Raw genomic sequence first — 17,500 nt, forward strand, 5'->3', positions numbered from 1 at the left:
ATCCCGCCCTTTGGGTATGGATGTTAATGTGGTGATATAAAAATAGCGGGCGCGAAATTAAGAGGCTCGTGAAGGTGTGATGTGAAGACCAGAGAGAGAGAGACGACTTCTTAGCCTCTCCGCCGTTTCTCTTTGGGCGATCTGTTGTTTCCTATTGCTCGTGCATTGGCAATCTTGCTTTCAATGGATGCCTCGGTCTTCGAAATGCCCGTTCACTCTCGTGTGCTCTGGTGACTCGTTCTGCGGCGATAGTTCAGGATTTGCCATGAAATAAATATCAGATCTGAGGTCGGTGACAGAGCAAAAAAAAAAAAAAAAAAAAAATCGCATTATTCAAGGCTCTCGATCGTGCAATTGTTAAAGCAGAATTGGACATTATTGAACTCTTAATCTCCACAATTACACATTCAATCTAACACGTTCTTACACCGAGGAAATTGCCATAGAACTACCCAATAAGAGAAAATGAATGATATTCCGAGTTTTGCGGCAATATTTTTAGCCAATCGCATCGTTCGTAAGAAGTTCCCTATGACGTCACTAAGAGCCAATGGCATACTACGTCTTTTCAGGGTTGATACCCATAATATTTTCTAATGTTGGTTGACACGCGGTATGAGCGCGTATTTTCATCCCTGATAATGGGAATAGGATGATACTGATATATGTGCTTTATTTAATACGCATGCAAAATAATTATATGGGTTTCTTTGTAATGCCTAGAGTTACAAGCCTATAGCTTTTTGTTATCTCAAGGTTTTGTATTAAATGTTAGGTCGATATATAACTCTAATCACTGCATATATTATAAGTCAAACTAATTAATCTATATTTCTACATATTTAAAGATATACAATGACAATTCTGAATAAATATATTGCGTTCGTTGTTAATTGTAAACATTAGAATTTGAACGTGGATTTTCACGACGAATCATCATAACATTTGCAATCAGTCGTTGCTATTCATGTCATCGAGTGTTATTGCAAGTTTGGTAATCTTTAGGTTATGATAATGACAGGGAATTACAAATTTTGGTCTCACTTTAGTTAAATGGCGAGAAAAGGCGACAATTTGGGAAAGTATTGATGAGAAATAATAATTAATAATTCTTAATAATGTAATTAATGATATAATTAAAATCAGTATGAATACTTGAGGATTGAGAAAGTAAAGGAAAGGCAACTATTCTTTGTGATTTTCCTTTGTCACTTTAGGCTTAAATTAGAATTATGTTCAACAGTAGTATTGCATCTAAACAAATTGTATAATATTACTGCTTTAAGGAAGCTATCTATAGTTGATGTTATTTATAATGTAAATATAATTCTTCCTCATTCTTGGAAGTCTAAGTCATTCAGACAATTTTTAGTTCATTTTAATTTGGGAGAGATTCTGTATGTTAATTTGGAAGAGATTCTTTATGTTTCATCTCTTTTGGGACTGAAGATGAACCTTAATTCACTAGCAGCTGCTTTAGTACTCTTTTAGTTTTGATTCATTTTTTTAGGTTTTTATTTGTAGCTTCATATTTGAGCAATGATTGTGTGTTGTGTTTCCTTTCACCTTTTGTTTATTTCTGTTTTGAGAAGGCTTCCTTTTGGTGTTTTATGTTTCTGATATGATTTCATGTTAAAGGATTATATTGTATAAATCACACACGTACACGCACGCACGCATGGGCACACACACACACACGCACGCACGCACATTTATGTGTGTGTGTGATTTATTCCCTTTCTTTTATCTGTCTTTCTAAGATTTCTCTGTTCTTTTGTTATCAATATCTTTCTTTATATTCATATTTGTATGTATAAAGAAATAGTAAATAAAAATTAATCATATTTTCTAATTGGCTTATTGATTCAAATTTTAGACTGTTCTCTCTATATGTATCCCATCTTATTTTATTTATGTAAGCCTTGGATATATGTTCAATATAGTTATTTATTGCAGATAACCAACTATGGCTGGGATAATAGAAAGAATATTTCCAGTCAGTTGCAGTCTCAAAATAATGGAAGATTATGTTGGGTATAAGTTGTCGTCGGTTCCATCTCTATGCATTATTGGTCCAACAAAATCACTGAAGACCTCTCTTCTTATGCAAGTGAGTTACTACGATTTCTTTTTAGATTTTGTTGATTTTCATTTTTTTTTATTTCCAGATATATGTATGGATGTCCCTGTCTTTACTACTTTGTTATTTATATATTTTCTGTATTGGATATTCATTTCCTGCTCCCCCCCAAAAAAAATTATGTCATGGAAGTATATTCATCTGTAATTACTCAACATTAGTTTTACAATTGTGTAGACCAGCTTTTTTTCATAAAAAAAAAAAAAAAAAAAAAATGTGTTCTATAAGGCTTACATGTACACAATAAAGACAGATAAAGATAATTTTTCTCACACTAGGCCGCAGTAACAGAGGGTGAAGCAGGAGGACAAGTATTGTTCATGGCTCCGCAGAAACTTGCACGCCTTCCACCCCCCGTCCATGGCATGCCTCCTCCATCATCATCTGCCATGAACAACATAAGGTTCTTGTAAGTATTTAGCCTGGTGAATAATGCTCCTCCTCCCTTGAAATTTAGAATACTAAGATGATTAATATTGAATGTTGATTTCAGGTATGCAGATTGCACAACAGAGCTGTACAGGTACTTAGCATCGTTGCATATGATTCCAGAGAAGGACAGGCCAAGCCTTATTATCATTGATGACCTTCACACCTACAGCACACTCCCAGAATGTGGGTAAGTGTCTTCAGTGTTGATATTTATTACTGATACAATTAAGTGCTGTCCGAGAGGGAAGTTGGAAGAAGCATTTATGCTTTGATTACTTTGTTTGTTTTAGCATTGATAGTATTACAAGACTGCAGTAGTATCGCAGTCTTGTAATCTCTAACTTATGATGTGAAAAGCAGGTGATTATTTTGTCAGAATTTGTTTTAATATTGATTGTAGTACAAGACTACAATGATGTGTGTGTGTGTGATTTCTTCTTTTTTTTAACATAGATGGTTCTACAAGCACCTAGTCATATAGGTGGTAATTAGTAGGCCTTCATGATCTCACCTGTGTACCCAAATCCTTAATTTTCAGATTTTTTTCTTCTATTTTTGATATTACTACTACTACTACTAATACTACTAATACTAATACTAATACTTCTACTACTTCTACTACTAGTACTGTCACTATTATTATAGCAATAGTAATAGACAGGAAAATGTTTCTTTTTTTATAAAAATCCAAGGACTGGGGTAAACAGATGAGGTCTGATAAGCCTGCTAATTGACTCCTTGGTGACAAAACACCTGTGGAACCATGTACTTGTAAAAATGATAATAAAACAGAACCATAATAGACAGCATATGTATACATGCACTCCTGAGGTAATTGAGTTAAAGTATATTGCATGTGTTGACTGCTTTTGCATCATAATATTTTCCATTATATATATATTTTTTTTCTTCTTCTTCTTCTTCTTTTTCTTTTTCTTTTCTTTCATTTTATACCCAGTGTTATACCCGAAAAGAGGAATGTAAGGATGTAATTTACAGTACTATTTTTTCTTCTTTCCATTTTTACAATGCACAATTCATGATTAAATGATGACAAAAAAAATTCAAGCTAAATATCACTTCAGATGAGTCATATGCTCAATATCTCTATTTAATCAGTGCTGTGCTAATTATCATTGTCTAATCAGTTTAGATAAGAGGTTCCCAACCTATTGGTAGTTGGTACAGTCTTAGGTTCATAGAATGTAGTTTACTAATTAGAAAAAAAGGATATAAGACTTATCTTCACTACCTGGTTTATTTGCATTAATGTTTGAGTACTTTTAAACATTTTGCTTGTACTGTATGATTAAATGTTAGTTGAGATAACCACAACTTTTAAATGATGGCATGTTTGATGGACTGTTAAGAATTTAGAATTTAAAGATGCTTACACAGTCCACAGACTGGAAGAGGTTGTGAGAACTGCTGGTCTAGACTCATCAATTTGCTATTTTTGTTATAAATTTGTCAAATTTAGAAAAAGATAATTAACTTGAGGAGACAAGGCAATTACCCTCTTTGATGAAGTTGAAACAGATGGCCGAACGAACCCAAGCTAATACTGGCATGGAGAGAAAGATCACAGGCAAGGATGAGAAATGGGTAATGAGATACTGAATCACCGCTTTGGCAAGAGACACTGCACACCTTTATTTGCTTCGCAGAAAATTTTGACAGGAGGTCGATAAGCAGAGGAATCCTTAGATCTTAATAGAGACGGGAGTTGCCAACACATGACTTATTATATACCATCAGAGAAGATCTCAAGTTTAATCAGAGACAGCTTGCAAATCCTAAAGACGGAATGTTTGCCATGGGTATTTTTATGCTCACTCTGTGAAGAGATTAGACTCTGGTTTAATCTTAAGCTCTTGATGAAGTTCTTCAGTTCTCTCAGATGTTTGTTTTGGCTTGAGATCAATTTAGGAAACTGATGAGAAATGATAATGGGTTTTTGTCTGCTTAGAATGGTGTCTCTCCTCTTCATTCATATTTTAAGACATTCATCCTGCATTAAGCATTGATTTTCTTATGTGGTTTTTCCCCATTTATGTTGTGATTTATTGTCAAGAAAATTAAATTTCTTAATAAGCCAACATTTTTAAAGTATCCTTAACTCCTTAACTTATCAGTTCTGATATTAATCTCATGATGAGTCACAGCTGATGCAATAATATATTGATATCACCTTTTCACCACTAGTCCCTACTTACTCTGTAATACACTGTACGGTACCATATTCATGTTTCTTGGCACATCAATTTATATAACTTGGCCTGAAATTATGTAAATAGCCAGATATGTATGTATATATATATATATATATATATATATATATATATATATATATATATATATATATATATATATTATTATATTATATATATATATATATATATAAATATATATATAATATATATATATATTATATATATATATAAAATATATATATATATATATATATATATCATATATATATAATACATTATATATATATATATTATATATATATATATATATATACATATATATACATATTATATATATATATATATATATTATATATATATATATAATTTATATATATATGTATGTATATATATATATGTATATATATATATATATATATATATATATATATATATATATATATATATATAAAGCTTAATGATTTACCAAGCTAAAACCTAGAAATGCTTTTTTTTATTCATGTTAGGCAGAAATAATGAAAATTTGCCATAGTAAGACCAACACAGAGAGTTCTTTTACTGCATTGTCTAGACACTTTTATTTCAGTCCACTGAGGTATGCATTTTCCACAAACATTTTCATTTTCAGAGATGCTGCAACACAGATGGTCAATGCTGCGAGGATACTTTCCCTTGCACAAGAGTCTGCCAGGTATTGCAGCAGTAATGTTACAAGCAATGATCAAGGTGGAGGTAATTATTGTTCCTCTTAATCAGATCTGCTTAATTTATAAGGAAGCTGAATATTACCGAGCCTTTTGTTTTTCAAACCTTTGGTAAACCTTAGGTAATGAAATGTTTTGAGTTTGTTGTTGTAGAAATTTCAAATTATTCATATCAAAGTTGTTTATATTGCTTCTAAGAGTGTTGTTGTGATTTTGTTGTCTAGTAATAATCCTAGTTTACAATTCCTTTTTTTCTCTTTCTTTTCTTTTCGTTTTTCCATCTTTTTGTATTATTTCTTATTTTTTTCCACTTTCTTTATCTATGCCTCTCTTCCCCCCTACTTCTTCTTTCCATTATCTTCTTTTTTGCCTTATTAACCCATTAATACTTTCTTTAACTTTTCTACTTTTTTACCCTCTCCACTTTTCTCCCCTTTCTGTTTTTTTTTTTCCCCATTTAGGAAGTAGTTCCACAAAGCCATGTAGTGTTTTAGTGGCTTGGACTTGGTGGTCTTCTAACCCTCTGAAACATGCAGAGTTAGAAAGCTTTGCTGGGACCTTCTGCCATCAAGTTTGGACTCTCCATGAGAACAAAAAGGTATTTCTGATGAGGATTATGCTATTGAAATGTTGATTATATATCTTGCCTTCAAAAATATTTGTTCTCATTTATACCAACTTCACAGGAACTGTTGTAATGAACTCTCTTTTAATATGATATGAAATTAATAAATTGTTTTATGTCACAATGATTTTACAAAGTTTTGTTCCCAGGAATTGTTGTAATAAACTTTTAATTAGATATTAAATTGGTTTGTTTTAGGTTTTCAGTCACATTAGTCTGCAATTTATTTTCAGGGCAGCACAAAAAATGCAGTGGAATACAATATGATACAAGAATTCTCAGGAGCAACATTCACCATAACCTTTTCTGGTCACCGTATTGGTCACAGATCCAACTACATCCTTTTTCATGAACTTACTCTTGAGGAGGAGGAAGAGGAACAGGAAATGAAGAAGGAAGAGGGAGAGGAGAAGGAAGAAGAGAGGGAAGTAAAGAAGGAAAAGGATGAGGAAGAGGAAAAGGAGGAGAAAGTAAAGGAGAAGGAAGGAAAAGAACTAGGAAGAAGGGATATCAAAGAGGAAACATGAAAATGCAAAGAAAGGGAAAGGCTTCCTCACAAATCTGTGTCATGAAAAGTAGGCAATCCTTTAAATCTTTAGTATTTAACAAATGCAATAATTATAATTCACTATAAAGAGAATCTATTTTATGATATATTTTTATATAGCAATGCATTTATGACAAATGCAAATTAGATATTAACTTTAATCCAAGAACTGTGCCATCAAGAAATCTGTTCTTCCCTGTTTCTGAACTCCTAAAAGTTGCTATCAGCCCAGACTACAACTTGAGGCTATATACTGCAGTTCTTGAGTTAAAGTATCACTTTCTTATTATTGATAACTGTGATCAGATAATCCATTATCATTATTGTCATTATTTTTTTTATTTTTTATTTTTTTTACATTCCATTTAATTCATAGTTCACATTGTGCATTGTTTTCATGTGTTGGAGATTTATAGATATATGAAAAGATTATTTGCTACTTTAATTTTCCTTTATATGTACCTCTGTGTGTGCATTGACAAGTCAGAATTTATACAAGGAAAAGCATATCTTTATTGTATCTTAAGTGATACATACAAACACTTACAGTTCTAGTGTATACACTCACTGACTCTCTCCCTCTCTTTCTCTCTCTCTCTCTCATAAGGTAAAATATAATTTCTTTAAAAAATTGATCTGTCAAAAATGTGCTCATTTGTAAGTGTTGCACAGTAATGCATAACTTGTCCAGTTTTATATTTTGATTTTTTCTTTTGTGTATCCATATTATTTAACCCATTGCGGACGGGAATAGATTCACTTGCCCAGTCTCCAGGATAGGTTTTATTTTAGAAAGAGGCAGCTTGAAGCAACATAATTTGAATCTTCCCACTCTCTTTCAGTCATTCATTGTAAAACTAGAGCCATTTTTATTTTTTATTTTTTGTGTGTTCTATTGAGTTTAGAGACTTATATGTCATATAACAGGCTCTATCAGTGCTGCAGTTGACTAAAATAGTAGTATATGACCCATATTAGCTCATTATTTTCTTTATACTCAGTGTGATAGAAGTATTGCTGTTTTATGGGAGGACAAAAGGCAACTTTATTTTTTCGTATCTATAACCACCTACAATGAAGATAACATGAAGAGGTAGGGAAGAGGAATGAAACATGTGCTTGTGATTGTGAGTGCCACAGTGAAAGGCATCCATATTAGCACACGAGCACATTTTAGACACTGGGTATGGATTGAGTCACCTTCCTCTTCTTGTTCTGCCTGCACAACCTTCATCGGCGGTACTTTAGAGCAAGAGGTCGTCAATTTAGTGTGTGCCATTGCTCTATAAAGATAGTGCTTGCTAGAGACTGTGAATGGGTACCATTCAAGGCTCTCTCTCCTGCTGGTGCTAGGAAAAAGTGGTGCCATTTAGGTCGTCAATTTAGTGTGTGCCATTGCTCTATAAAGATAGTGCTTGCTAGAGACTGTGAATGGGTACCATTCAAGGCTCTCTCTCCTGCTGGTGCTAGGAAAAAGTGGTGCCATTTAGGTCGTCAATTTAGTGTGTGCCATTGCTCTATAAAGATAGTGCTTGCTAGAGACTGTGAATGGGTACCATTCAAGGCTCTCTCTCCTGCTGGTACTAGGAAAAAGTGGTGCCATTTAGGTTTTCGACGTTAAGTTAGCTTGATATTATGGTAATTACAGTAATTATGACTACAGTTGCCATCATCACTCACTCCTTTTTCATAGCACATTAAAATAGCACAATGATTCAAAATCTCCGAATGTCATGTACATCATGACACCTGTCATCAGGCCGAAGCTCCTACGTCATGTATGTCATGACATCTGTCCGCAATGGGTTAATTATTTATTTCTTTCATCTTTGGACTTTAATATTTGATTTCTCATTTAATCATTGGAAATTACATCATTGCTAGACACAAAGACATAATCAAAACATGCAAATACTAACTTAGTCATTTAATACTGCTTCATGTTAATGGAGTCAATCATTTTACTCTTACCATGACACTAAGCTAAAGTCTGACAAAAAGATAACATGCAAAATAGATTTATTGAAAACTAAAATCCCCTCTTTCAAAACCTATTTTGTGTATATATAAGGTTTGATAGCCATTTCAATCAACAGACAATATTCTGGCGACATAACATTTCTAAAGCGATGTTTCACCACCATCATGCACGTCAGCTGTGGTTGACACCCTCCTCACTGAGGTCTGGCTGCAAAGAGGTGAAGGGGAGAAAAATAAGGTTTTTCTTTCATGAATATCAGAAAATGTTAGAAAATTTTATTTAGGAAGTGAAAGTAAATTATTATATATTTGCATAACTTTAATGATGTGGAATGTGAAGAAAATGGGTGTGCATGTTTTATATGCAAGGAGGTACCCATGGAGTGTGTGTGTGCGTGTGCGTGTGTGGCGCACACCTGTGCATAACAGAAACAGAATGTGCTTGACTTACACCCATCCCCCTCCCAATACCCTTCTCCCAGTACCCATCCCCCTCCCAGTACCCATTCCCCTCCCAATACTCACTCCCTTCCCAGTACCCCTCCCCCTCCCAATACCCTTCTCCCAGTACCCATCCCCCTCCCAATACCCTTCTCCCAGTACCCATCCCCCTCCCAATACCCTTCTCCCAGTACCCATCCCCCTCCCAATACCCTTCTCCCAGTACCCATCCCCCTCCCAATACCCATCCCTCTCCCAGCACCCATCCCCCTACCAGTACTCATCCTCTCCCAATAACCATCCCCTCCCAATACCCTTCTCCCAGTACCCATCCCCCTCCCAATACCCTTCTCCCAGTACCCATCCCCCTCCCAATACCCATCCCTCTCCCAGCACCCATCCCCCTACCAGTACTCATCCTCTCCCAATAACCATCCCCTCCCAATACCCTTCTCCCAGTACCCATCCCCCTCCCAATACCCTTCTCCCAGTACCCATCCCCCTCCCAATACCCATCCCTCTCCCAGCACCCATCCCCCTACCAGTACTCATCCTCTCCCAATAACCATCCCCTCCCAATACCCTTCTCCCAGTACCCATCCCCCTCCCAATACCCTTCTCCCAGTACCCATCCCCCTCCCAATACCCTTCTCCCAGTACCCACTCCCCTCCCAATACCCATCCTCCTCCCAGTGCCCCTCCCCCTCCCAATACCCCCCCTTCCAATACCCACCCTTCTCCCAGTACCCATCCCCCTCCCAGTACCCATTCCCCTCCCAATACTCACTCCCTTCCCAGTACCCCTCCCCCTCCCAATACCCATCCCTCTCCCAGCACCCATCCCCCTCCCAATACTCACTCCCTTCCCAGTACCCATCCCCCTCCCAGTACCCACCCCCTCCCAATACCCATCCCCTCCCAATACCCTTCTCCCAGTACCCATTCCCCTCCCAATACTCACCCCCTTCCCAGTACCCCTCCCCCTCCCAATACCCATCCCTCTCCCAGCACCCATCCCCCTCCCAATACTCATCCTCTCCCAATAACCATCCCCTCCCAATACCCTTCTCCCAGTACCCATCCCCCTCCCAATACCCATCCCTCTCCCAGCACCCATCCCCCTACCAGTACTCATCCTCTCCCAATAACCATCCCCTCCCAATACCCTTCTCCCAGTACCCATCCCCCTCCCAATACCCATCCCTCTCCCAGCACCCATCCCCCTACCAGTACTCATCCTCTCCCAATAACCATCCCCTCCCAATACCCTTCTCCCAGTACCCATCCCCCTCCCAATACCCTTCTCCCAGTACCCATCCCCCTCCCAATACCCTTCTCCCAGTACCCATCCCCCTCCCAATACCCATCCCTCTCCCAGCACCCATCCCCCTACCAGTACTCATCCTCTCCCAATAACCATCCCCTCCCAATACCCTTCTCCCAGTACCCATCCCCCTCCCAATACCCTTCTCCCAGTACCCATCCCCCTCCCAATACCCATCCCTCTCCCAGCACCCATCCCCCTACCAGTACTCATCCTCTCCCAATAACCATCCCCTCCCAATACCCTTCTCCCAGTACCCATCCCCCTCCCAATACCCTTCTCCCAGTACCCATCCCCCTCCCAATACCCTTCTCCCAGTACCCATCCCCCTCCCAATACCCTTCTCCCAGTACCCATCCCCCTCCCAATACCCTTCTCCCAGTACCCATCCCCCTCCCAATACCCTTCTCCCAGTACCCATCCCCCTCCCAATACCCTTCTCCCAGTACCCATCCCCCTCCCAATACCCTTCTCCCAGTACCCATCCCCCTCCCAATACCCTTCTCCCAGTACCCATCCCCCTCCCAATACCCTTCTCCCCGTACCCATTCCCCTCCCAATACTCACTCCCTTCCCAGTACCCCTCCCCCTCCCAATACCCATCCCTCTCCCAGCACCCATCCCCCTACCAGTACTCATCCCTCTCCCAATAACCATCCCCTCCCAATACCCTTCTCCCAGTACCCATTCCCCTCCCAATACTCACCCCCCTCCCAGTACCCATCCCCCTCCCAATACCCATCCCCCTCCCAGCACCCCTCCCCCTACCAGTACTCATCCTCTCCCAATAACCATCCCCTCCCAATACCCTTCTCCCAGTACCCATCCCCCTCCCAATACCCATCCCTCTCCCAGCACCCATCCCCCTACCAGTACTCATCCTCTCCCAATAACCATCCCCTCCCAATACCCTTCTCCCAGTACCCATCCCCCTCCCAATACCCTTCTCCCAGTACCCATCCCCCTCCCAATACCCTTCTCCCAGTACCCCTCCCCCTCCCAATACCCATCCCTCTCCCAGCACCCATCCCCCTCCCAATACTCATCCCTCTCCCAATAACCATCCCCTCCCAATACCCATCTCCCAGTGCCCATCCCCCTCCCAATACCCTTCTCCCAGTACCCATCCCCCTCCCAGTACCCATTCCCCTCCCAATACTCACCCCCTTCCCAGTACCCCTCCCCCTCCCAATACCCTTCTCCCAGTACCCATCCCCCTCCCAATACCCTTCTCCCAGTACCCATCCCCCTCCCAATACCCTTCTCCCAGTACCCATCCCCCTCCCAATACCCTTCTCCCAGTACCCATCCCCCTCCCAATACCCTTCTCCCAGTACCCATCCCCCTCCCAATACCCTTCTCCCAGTACCCATCCCCCTCCCAATACCCTTCTCCCAGTACCCATCCCCCTCCCAATACCCTTCTCCCAGTACCCATCCCCCTCCCAATACCCTTCTCCCAGTACCCATCCCCCTCCCAATACCCTTCTCCCAGTACCCATCCCCCTCCCAATACCCTTCTCCCAGTACCCATCCCCCTCCCAATACCCTTCTCCCAGTACCCATCCCCCTCCCAATACCCTTCTCCCAGTACCCATCCCCCTCCCAATACCCTTCTCCCAGTACCCATCCCCCTCCCAATACCCTTCTCCCAGTACCCATCCCCCTCCCAATACCCTTCTCCCAGTACCCATCCCCCTCCCAATACCCTTCTCCCAGTACCCATCCCCCTCCCAATACCCTTCTCCCAGTACCCATCCCCCTCCCAATACCCTTCTCCCAGTACCCATCCCCCTCCCAATACCCTTCTCCCAGTACCCATCCCCCTCCCAATACCCTTCTCCCAGTACCCATCCCCCTCCCAATACCCTTCTCCCAGTACCCATCCCCCTCCCAATACCCTTCTCCCAGTACCCATCCCCCTCCCAATACCCTTCTCCCAGTACCCATCCCCCTCCCAATACCCTTCTCCCAGTACCCATCCCCCTCCCAATACCCTTCTCCCAGTACCCATCCCCCTCCCAATACCCTTCTCCCAGTACCCATCCCCCTCCCAATACCCTTCTCCCAGTACCCATCCCCCTCCCAATACCCTTCTCCCAGTACCCATCCCCCTCCCAATACCCTTCTCCCAGTACCCATCCCCCTCCCAATACCCTTCTCCCAGTACCCATCCCCCTCCCAATACCCATCCCTCTCCCAGCACCCATCCCCCTACCAGTACTCATCCTCTCCCAATAACCATCCCCTCCCAATACCCTTCTCCCAGTACCCATCCCCCTCCCAATACCCTTCTCCCAGTACCCATCCCCCTCCCAATACCCTTCTCCCAGTACCCATCCCCCTCCCAATACCCTTCTCCCAGTACCCATCCCCCTCCCAATACCCTTCTCCCAGTACCCATCCCCCTCCCAATACCCTTCTCCCAGTACCCATCCCCCTCCCAATACCCTTCTCCCAGTACCCATCCCCCTCCCAATACCCTTCTCCCAGTACCCATCCCCCTCCCAATACCCTTCTCCCAGTACCCATCCCCCTCCCAATACCCTTCTCCCAGTACCCATCCCCCTCCCAATACCCTTCTCCCAGTACCCATCCCCCTCCCAATACCCTTCTCCCAGTACCCATCCCCCTCCCAATACCCTTCTCCCAGTACCCATCCCCCTCCCAATACCCTTCTCCCAGTACCCATCCCCCTCCCAATACCCTTCTCCCAGTACCCATCCCCCTCCCAATACCCTTCTCCCAGTACCCATCCCCCTCCCAATACCCTTCTCCCAGTACCCATCCCCCTCCCAATACCCTTCTCCCAGTACCCATCCCCCTCCCAATACCCTTCTCCCAGTACCCATCCCCCTCCCAATACCCTTCTCCCAGTACCCCCCCCCCTCCCAATACCCATCCCTCTCCCAGCACCCATCCCCCTACCAATACTCATCCTCTCCCAATAACCATCCCCTCCCAATACCCTTCTCCCAGTACCCATCCCCCTCCCAATACCCTTCTCCCAGTACCCATCCCCCTCCCAATACCCTTCTCCCAGTACCCATCCCCCTCCCAATACCCTTCTCCCAGTACCCATCCCCCTCCCAATACCCTTCTCCCAGTACCCATCCCCCTCCCAATACCCTTCTCCCAGTACCCATCCCCCTCCCAATACCCTTCTCCCAGTACCCATCCCCCTCCCAATACCCTTCTCCCAGTACCCATCCCCCTCCCAATACCCTTCTCCCAGTACCCATCCCCCTCCCAATACCCTTCTCCCAGTACCCATCCCCCTCCCAATACCCTTCTCCCAGTACCCATCCCCCTCCCAATACCCTTCTCCCAGTACCCATCCCCCTCCCAATACCCTTCTCCCAGTACCCATCCCCCTCCCAATACCCTTCTCCCAGTACCCATCCCCCTCCCAATACCCTTCTCCCAGTACCCATCCCCCTCCCAATACCCTTCTCCCAGTACCCATCCCCCTCCCAATACCCTTCTCCCAGTACCCATCCCCCTCCCAATACCCTTCTCCCAGTACCCATCCCCCTCCCAATACCCTTCTCCCAGTACCCATCCCCCTCCCAATACCCTTCTCCCAGTACCCATCCCCCTCCCAATACCCTTCTCCCAGTACCCATCCCCCTCCCAATACCCTTCTCCCAGTACCCATCCCCCTCCCAATACCCTTCTCCCAGTACCCATCCCCCTCCCAATACCCTTCTCCCAGTACCCATCCCCCTCCCAATACCCTTCTCCCAGTACCCATCCCCCTCCCAATACCCTTCTCCCAGTACCCATCCCCCTCCCAATACCCTTCTCCCAGTACCCATCCCCCTCCCAATACCCTTCTCCCAGTACCCATCCCCCTCCCAATACCCTTCTCCCAGTACCCATTCCCCTCCCAATACCCCCCCCCCTCCCAGTACCCACCCCCTCCCAATACCCATCCCTCTCCCAGCACACATCCCCCTACCAGTACTCATCCCTCTCCCAATAACCATCCCCCTCCCAATACCCATCCCTCTCCCAGCACCCATCCCCCTACCAGTACTCATCCTCTCCCAATAACCATCCCCTCCCAATACCCTTCTCCCAGTACCCATCCCCCTCCCAATACCCTTCTCCCAGTACCCATCCCCCTCCCAATACCCATCCCTCTCCCAGCACCCATCCCCCTACCAGTACTCATCCTCTCCCAATAACCATCCCCTCCCAATACCCTTCTCCCAGTACCCATCCCCCTCCCAATACCCTTCTCCCAGTACCCATCCCCCTCCCAATACCCTTCTCCCAGTACCCATCCCCCTCCCAATACCCTTCTCCCAGTACCCATCCCCCTCCCAATACCCATCCCTCTCCCAGCACCCATCCCCCTACCAGTACTCATCCTCTCCCAATAACCATCCCCTCCCAATACCCTTCTCCCAGTACCCATCCCCCTCCCAATACCCTTCTCCCAGTACCCACCCCCTCCCAATACCCATCCCTCTCCCAGCACACATCCCCCTACCAGTACTCATCCCTCTCCCAATAACCATCCCCCTCCCAATACCCATCCCTCTCCCAGCACCCATCCCCCTACCAGTACTCATCCCTCTCCCAATAACCATCCCCTCCCAATACCCCTCCCTCTCCCAGCACCCATCCCCCTACCAGTACTCATCCCTCTCCCAATAACCATCCCCCTCCCAATACCCATCCCTCTCCCAGCACCCATCCCCCTACCAGTACTCATCCCTCTCCCAATAACCATCCCCTCCCAATAGCTACCCCTCTCCCAGTACCTACCCCCCTCCCAATACCCTTCTCCCAGTACCCATCCCCCTCCCAATACCCTTCTCCCAGTACCCATCCCCCTCCCAATACCCTTCTCCCAGTACCCATCCCCCTCCCAATACCCTTCTCCCAGTACCCATCCCCCTCCCAATACCCTTCTCCCAGTACCCATCCCCCTCCCAATACCCTTCTCCCAGTACCCATCCCCCTCCCAATACCCTTCTCCCAGTACCCATCCCCCTCCCAATACCCTTCTCCCAGTGCCCCTCCCCCTCCCAATACCCATCCCTCTCCCAGCACCCATCCCCCTCCCAATACTCACTCCCTTCCCAGTACCCATCCCCCTCCCAGTACCCACCCCCTCCCAATACCCATCCCTCTCCCAGCACACATCCCCCTACCAGTACTCATCCCTCTCCCAATAACCATCCCCCTCCCAATACCCATCCCTCTCCCAGCACCCATCCCCCTCCCAATACCCTTCTCCCAGTACCCATCCCCCTCCCAATACCCATCCCTCTCCCAGCACCCATCCCCCTACCAGTACTCATCCTCTCCCAATAACCATCCCCTCCCAATACCCTTCTCCCAGTACCCATCCCCCTCCCAATACCCATCCCTCTCCCAGCACCCATCCCCCTACCAGTACTCATCCTCTCCCAATAACCATCCCCTCCCAATACCCTCCTCCCAGCACCCACCCCCCTCCCAGTACCCATTCCCCTCCCACTACTCACTCCCTTCCCAGTACCCATCCCCCTCCCAATACCCACTCCCTTCCCAGTACCCCTCCCCCCCCCCATACCCATCCCTCTCCCAGCACCCATCCCCCTACCAGTACTCATCCTCTCCCAATAACCATCCCCTCCCAATACCCTTCTCCCAGTACCCATTCCCCTCCCAATACTCACTCCCTTCCCAGTACCCCTCCCCCTCCCAATACCCATCCCTCTCCCAACACCCATCCCCCTCCCAATACTCATCCCTCTCCCAATAACCATCCCCTCCCAATACCCTTCTCCCAGTACCCATCCCCCTCCCAATACCCTTCTCCCAGTACCCATCCCCCTCCCAATACCCATCCCTCTCCCAGCACCCATCCCCCTACCAGTACTCATCCTCTCCCAATAACCATCCCCTCCCAATACCCTTCTCCCAGTACCCATCCCCCTCCCAATACCCTTCTCCCAGTACCCACCCCCCTCCCAATACTCCCCCCCTTCCCAGTACCCCTCCCCCTCCCAATACCCATCCCTCTCCCAGCACCCATCCCCCTCCCAATACTCATCCTCTCCCAATAACCATCCCCTCCCAATACCCTTCTCCCAGTACCCATCCCCCTCCCAATACCCTTCTCCCACTACCCCTCCCCCTCCCAATACCCATCCCTCTCCCAGCACCCATCCCCCTCCCAATACTCACCCCTCTCCCAATAACCACCCCCCCCCCATACCCATCCCCCTCCCAGCACACATCCCCCTACCAGTACTCATCCCTCTCCCAATAACCATCCCCCTCCCAATACCCATCCCTCTCCCAGCACCCATCCCCCTACCAGTACTCATCCCTCTCCCAATAACCATCCCCTCCCAATACCCTTCTCCCAGTGCCCATCCCCCTCCCAATACCCTTCTCCCAGTGCCCATCCCCCTCCCAATACCCTTCTCCCACTACCCATCCTCCTCCCAGATTGCCCCCTCTCCCTCCCAATACCCTCTTCCAATACCACCCATCTCCATTACCCATCCCCCTCCCGACCCTTTCCCCTCCCAGTACCCTTTCCTCTTCCAGTACCCATCTCCTTTCCAGTACCCACTCCCCTCCCAATACCCATCCTCCTCCCAGTGCCCATCCCCCTCCCAATACCCTTCTCCCAGTACCCATCCCCCTCCCAGTACCCATTCCCCTCCCAATACTCACCCCCTTCCCAGTACCCATCCCCCTCCCAATACCCATCCCTCTCCCAGCACCCATCCCCCTACCAGTACTCATCCCTCTCCCAATAACCATCCCCTCCCAATAGCTACCCCTCTCCCAGTACCTACCCCCCTACAAGTAACCATCAGTACCCACCCCTCTCCCAGTACCCACCCCCATCACGAAAGACCTTCCGAGACTCTCACCCGGTCCCACGATCAGGAAATCCCCGTTCGAGACATTGGCTCTGTCTTCCTCGCCGTGGAGCCTTCCCGGCACGAGGAGGTTCATCCGCGTCAGGTTGATTTCGATGCCGTAGCCGCGCGCGCTGCCGAGATCGAACACCCACAGCCACTCCAGGCGAGAATCCGTGACGTCACGCGCTGGGAGGGAGATGGTGCCGTTGGGCTCACT

The 17,500-nt window shown here is 45.7% G+C and overlaps 2 protein-coding genes across 4 annotated transcripts in view; one reads left to right on the plus strand and one right to left on the minus strand.

The window, feature by feature from the left end:
* Positions 1-8,006, plus strand: part of LOC122261741 (uncharacterized) — an 8,405-nt gene extending 399 nt beyond the window's left edge. Inside the window, exons 1-7 of one of the 3 annotated variants that reach the window (XM_043029715.2) lie at positions 1-1,005; positions 1,957-2,110; positions 2,419-2,549; positions 2,634-2,759; positions 5,414-5,517; positions 5,951-6,087; positions 6,348-8,006. The exon at positions 1-1,005 is cut by the window's left edge and continues 399 nt beyond it. In XM_043029715.2, coding sequence (XP_042885649.1) covers positions 1,967-2,110; positions 2,419-2,549; positions 2,634-2,759; positions 5,414-5,517; positions 5,951-6,087; positions 6,348-6,641 — 936 coding nt within the window. In that variant the 5' untranslated portion in view covers positions 1-1,005; positions 1,957-1,966 and the 3' untranslated portion in view covers positions 6,642-8,006. The remainder of the gene's footprint in view (positions 1,006-1,956; positions 2,111-2,418; positions 2,550-2,633; positions 2,760-5,413; positions 5,518-5,950; positions 6,088-6,347) is intronic. The other 2 variants (XM_043029574.2, XM_043029634.2) reach the window with 2 other exon arrangements.
* Positions 6,819-17,500, minus strand: part of LOC122261613 (uncharacterized) — a 13,438-nt gene continuing 2,756 nt past the window's right edge. The window contains exons 4-5 of the mRNA XM_086538233.1: positions 17,261-17,500; positions 6,819-6,881 (exon numbers count right to left, since the gene is read on the minus strand). The exon at positions 17,261-17,500 is cut by the window's right edge and continues 6 nt beyond it. Of these exons, the coding sequence (XP_086394359.1) occupies positions 6,819-6,881; positions 17,261-17,500 (303 nt within the window). The remainder of the gene's footprint in view (positions 6,882-17,260) is intronic.

This window comes from Penaeus japonicus, unplaced genomic scaffold (genome assembly GCF_977035675.1).
Source record: "Penaeus japonicus unplaced genomic scaffold, GWHDUDI00000001_assembly GWHDUDI00000007, whole genome shotgun sequence".
NCBI lineage: Eukaryota > Metazoa > Arthropoda > Malacostraca > Decapoda > Penaeidae > Penaeus > Penaeus japonicus.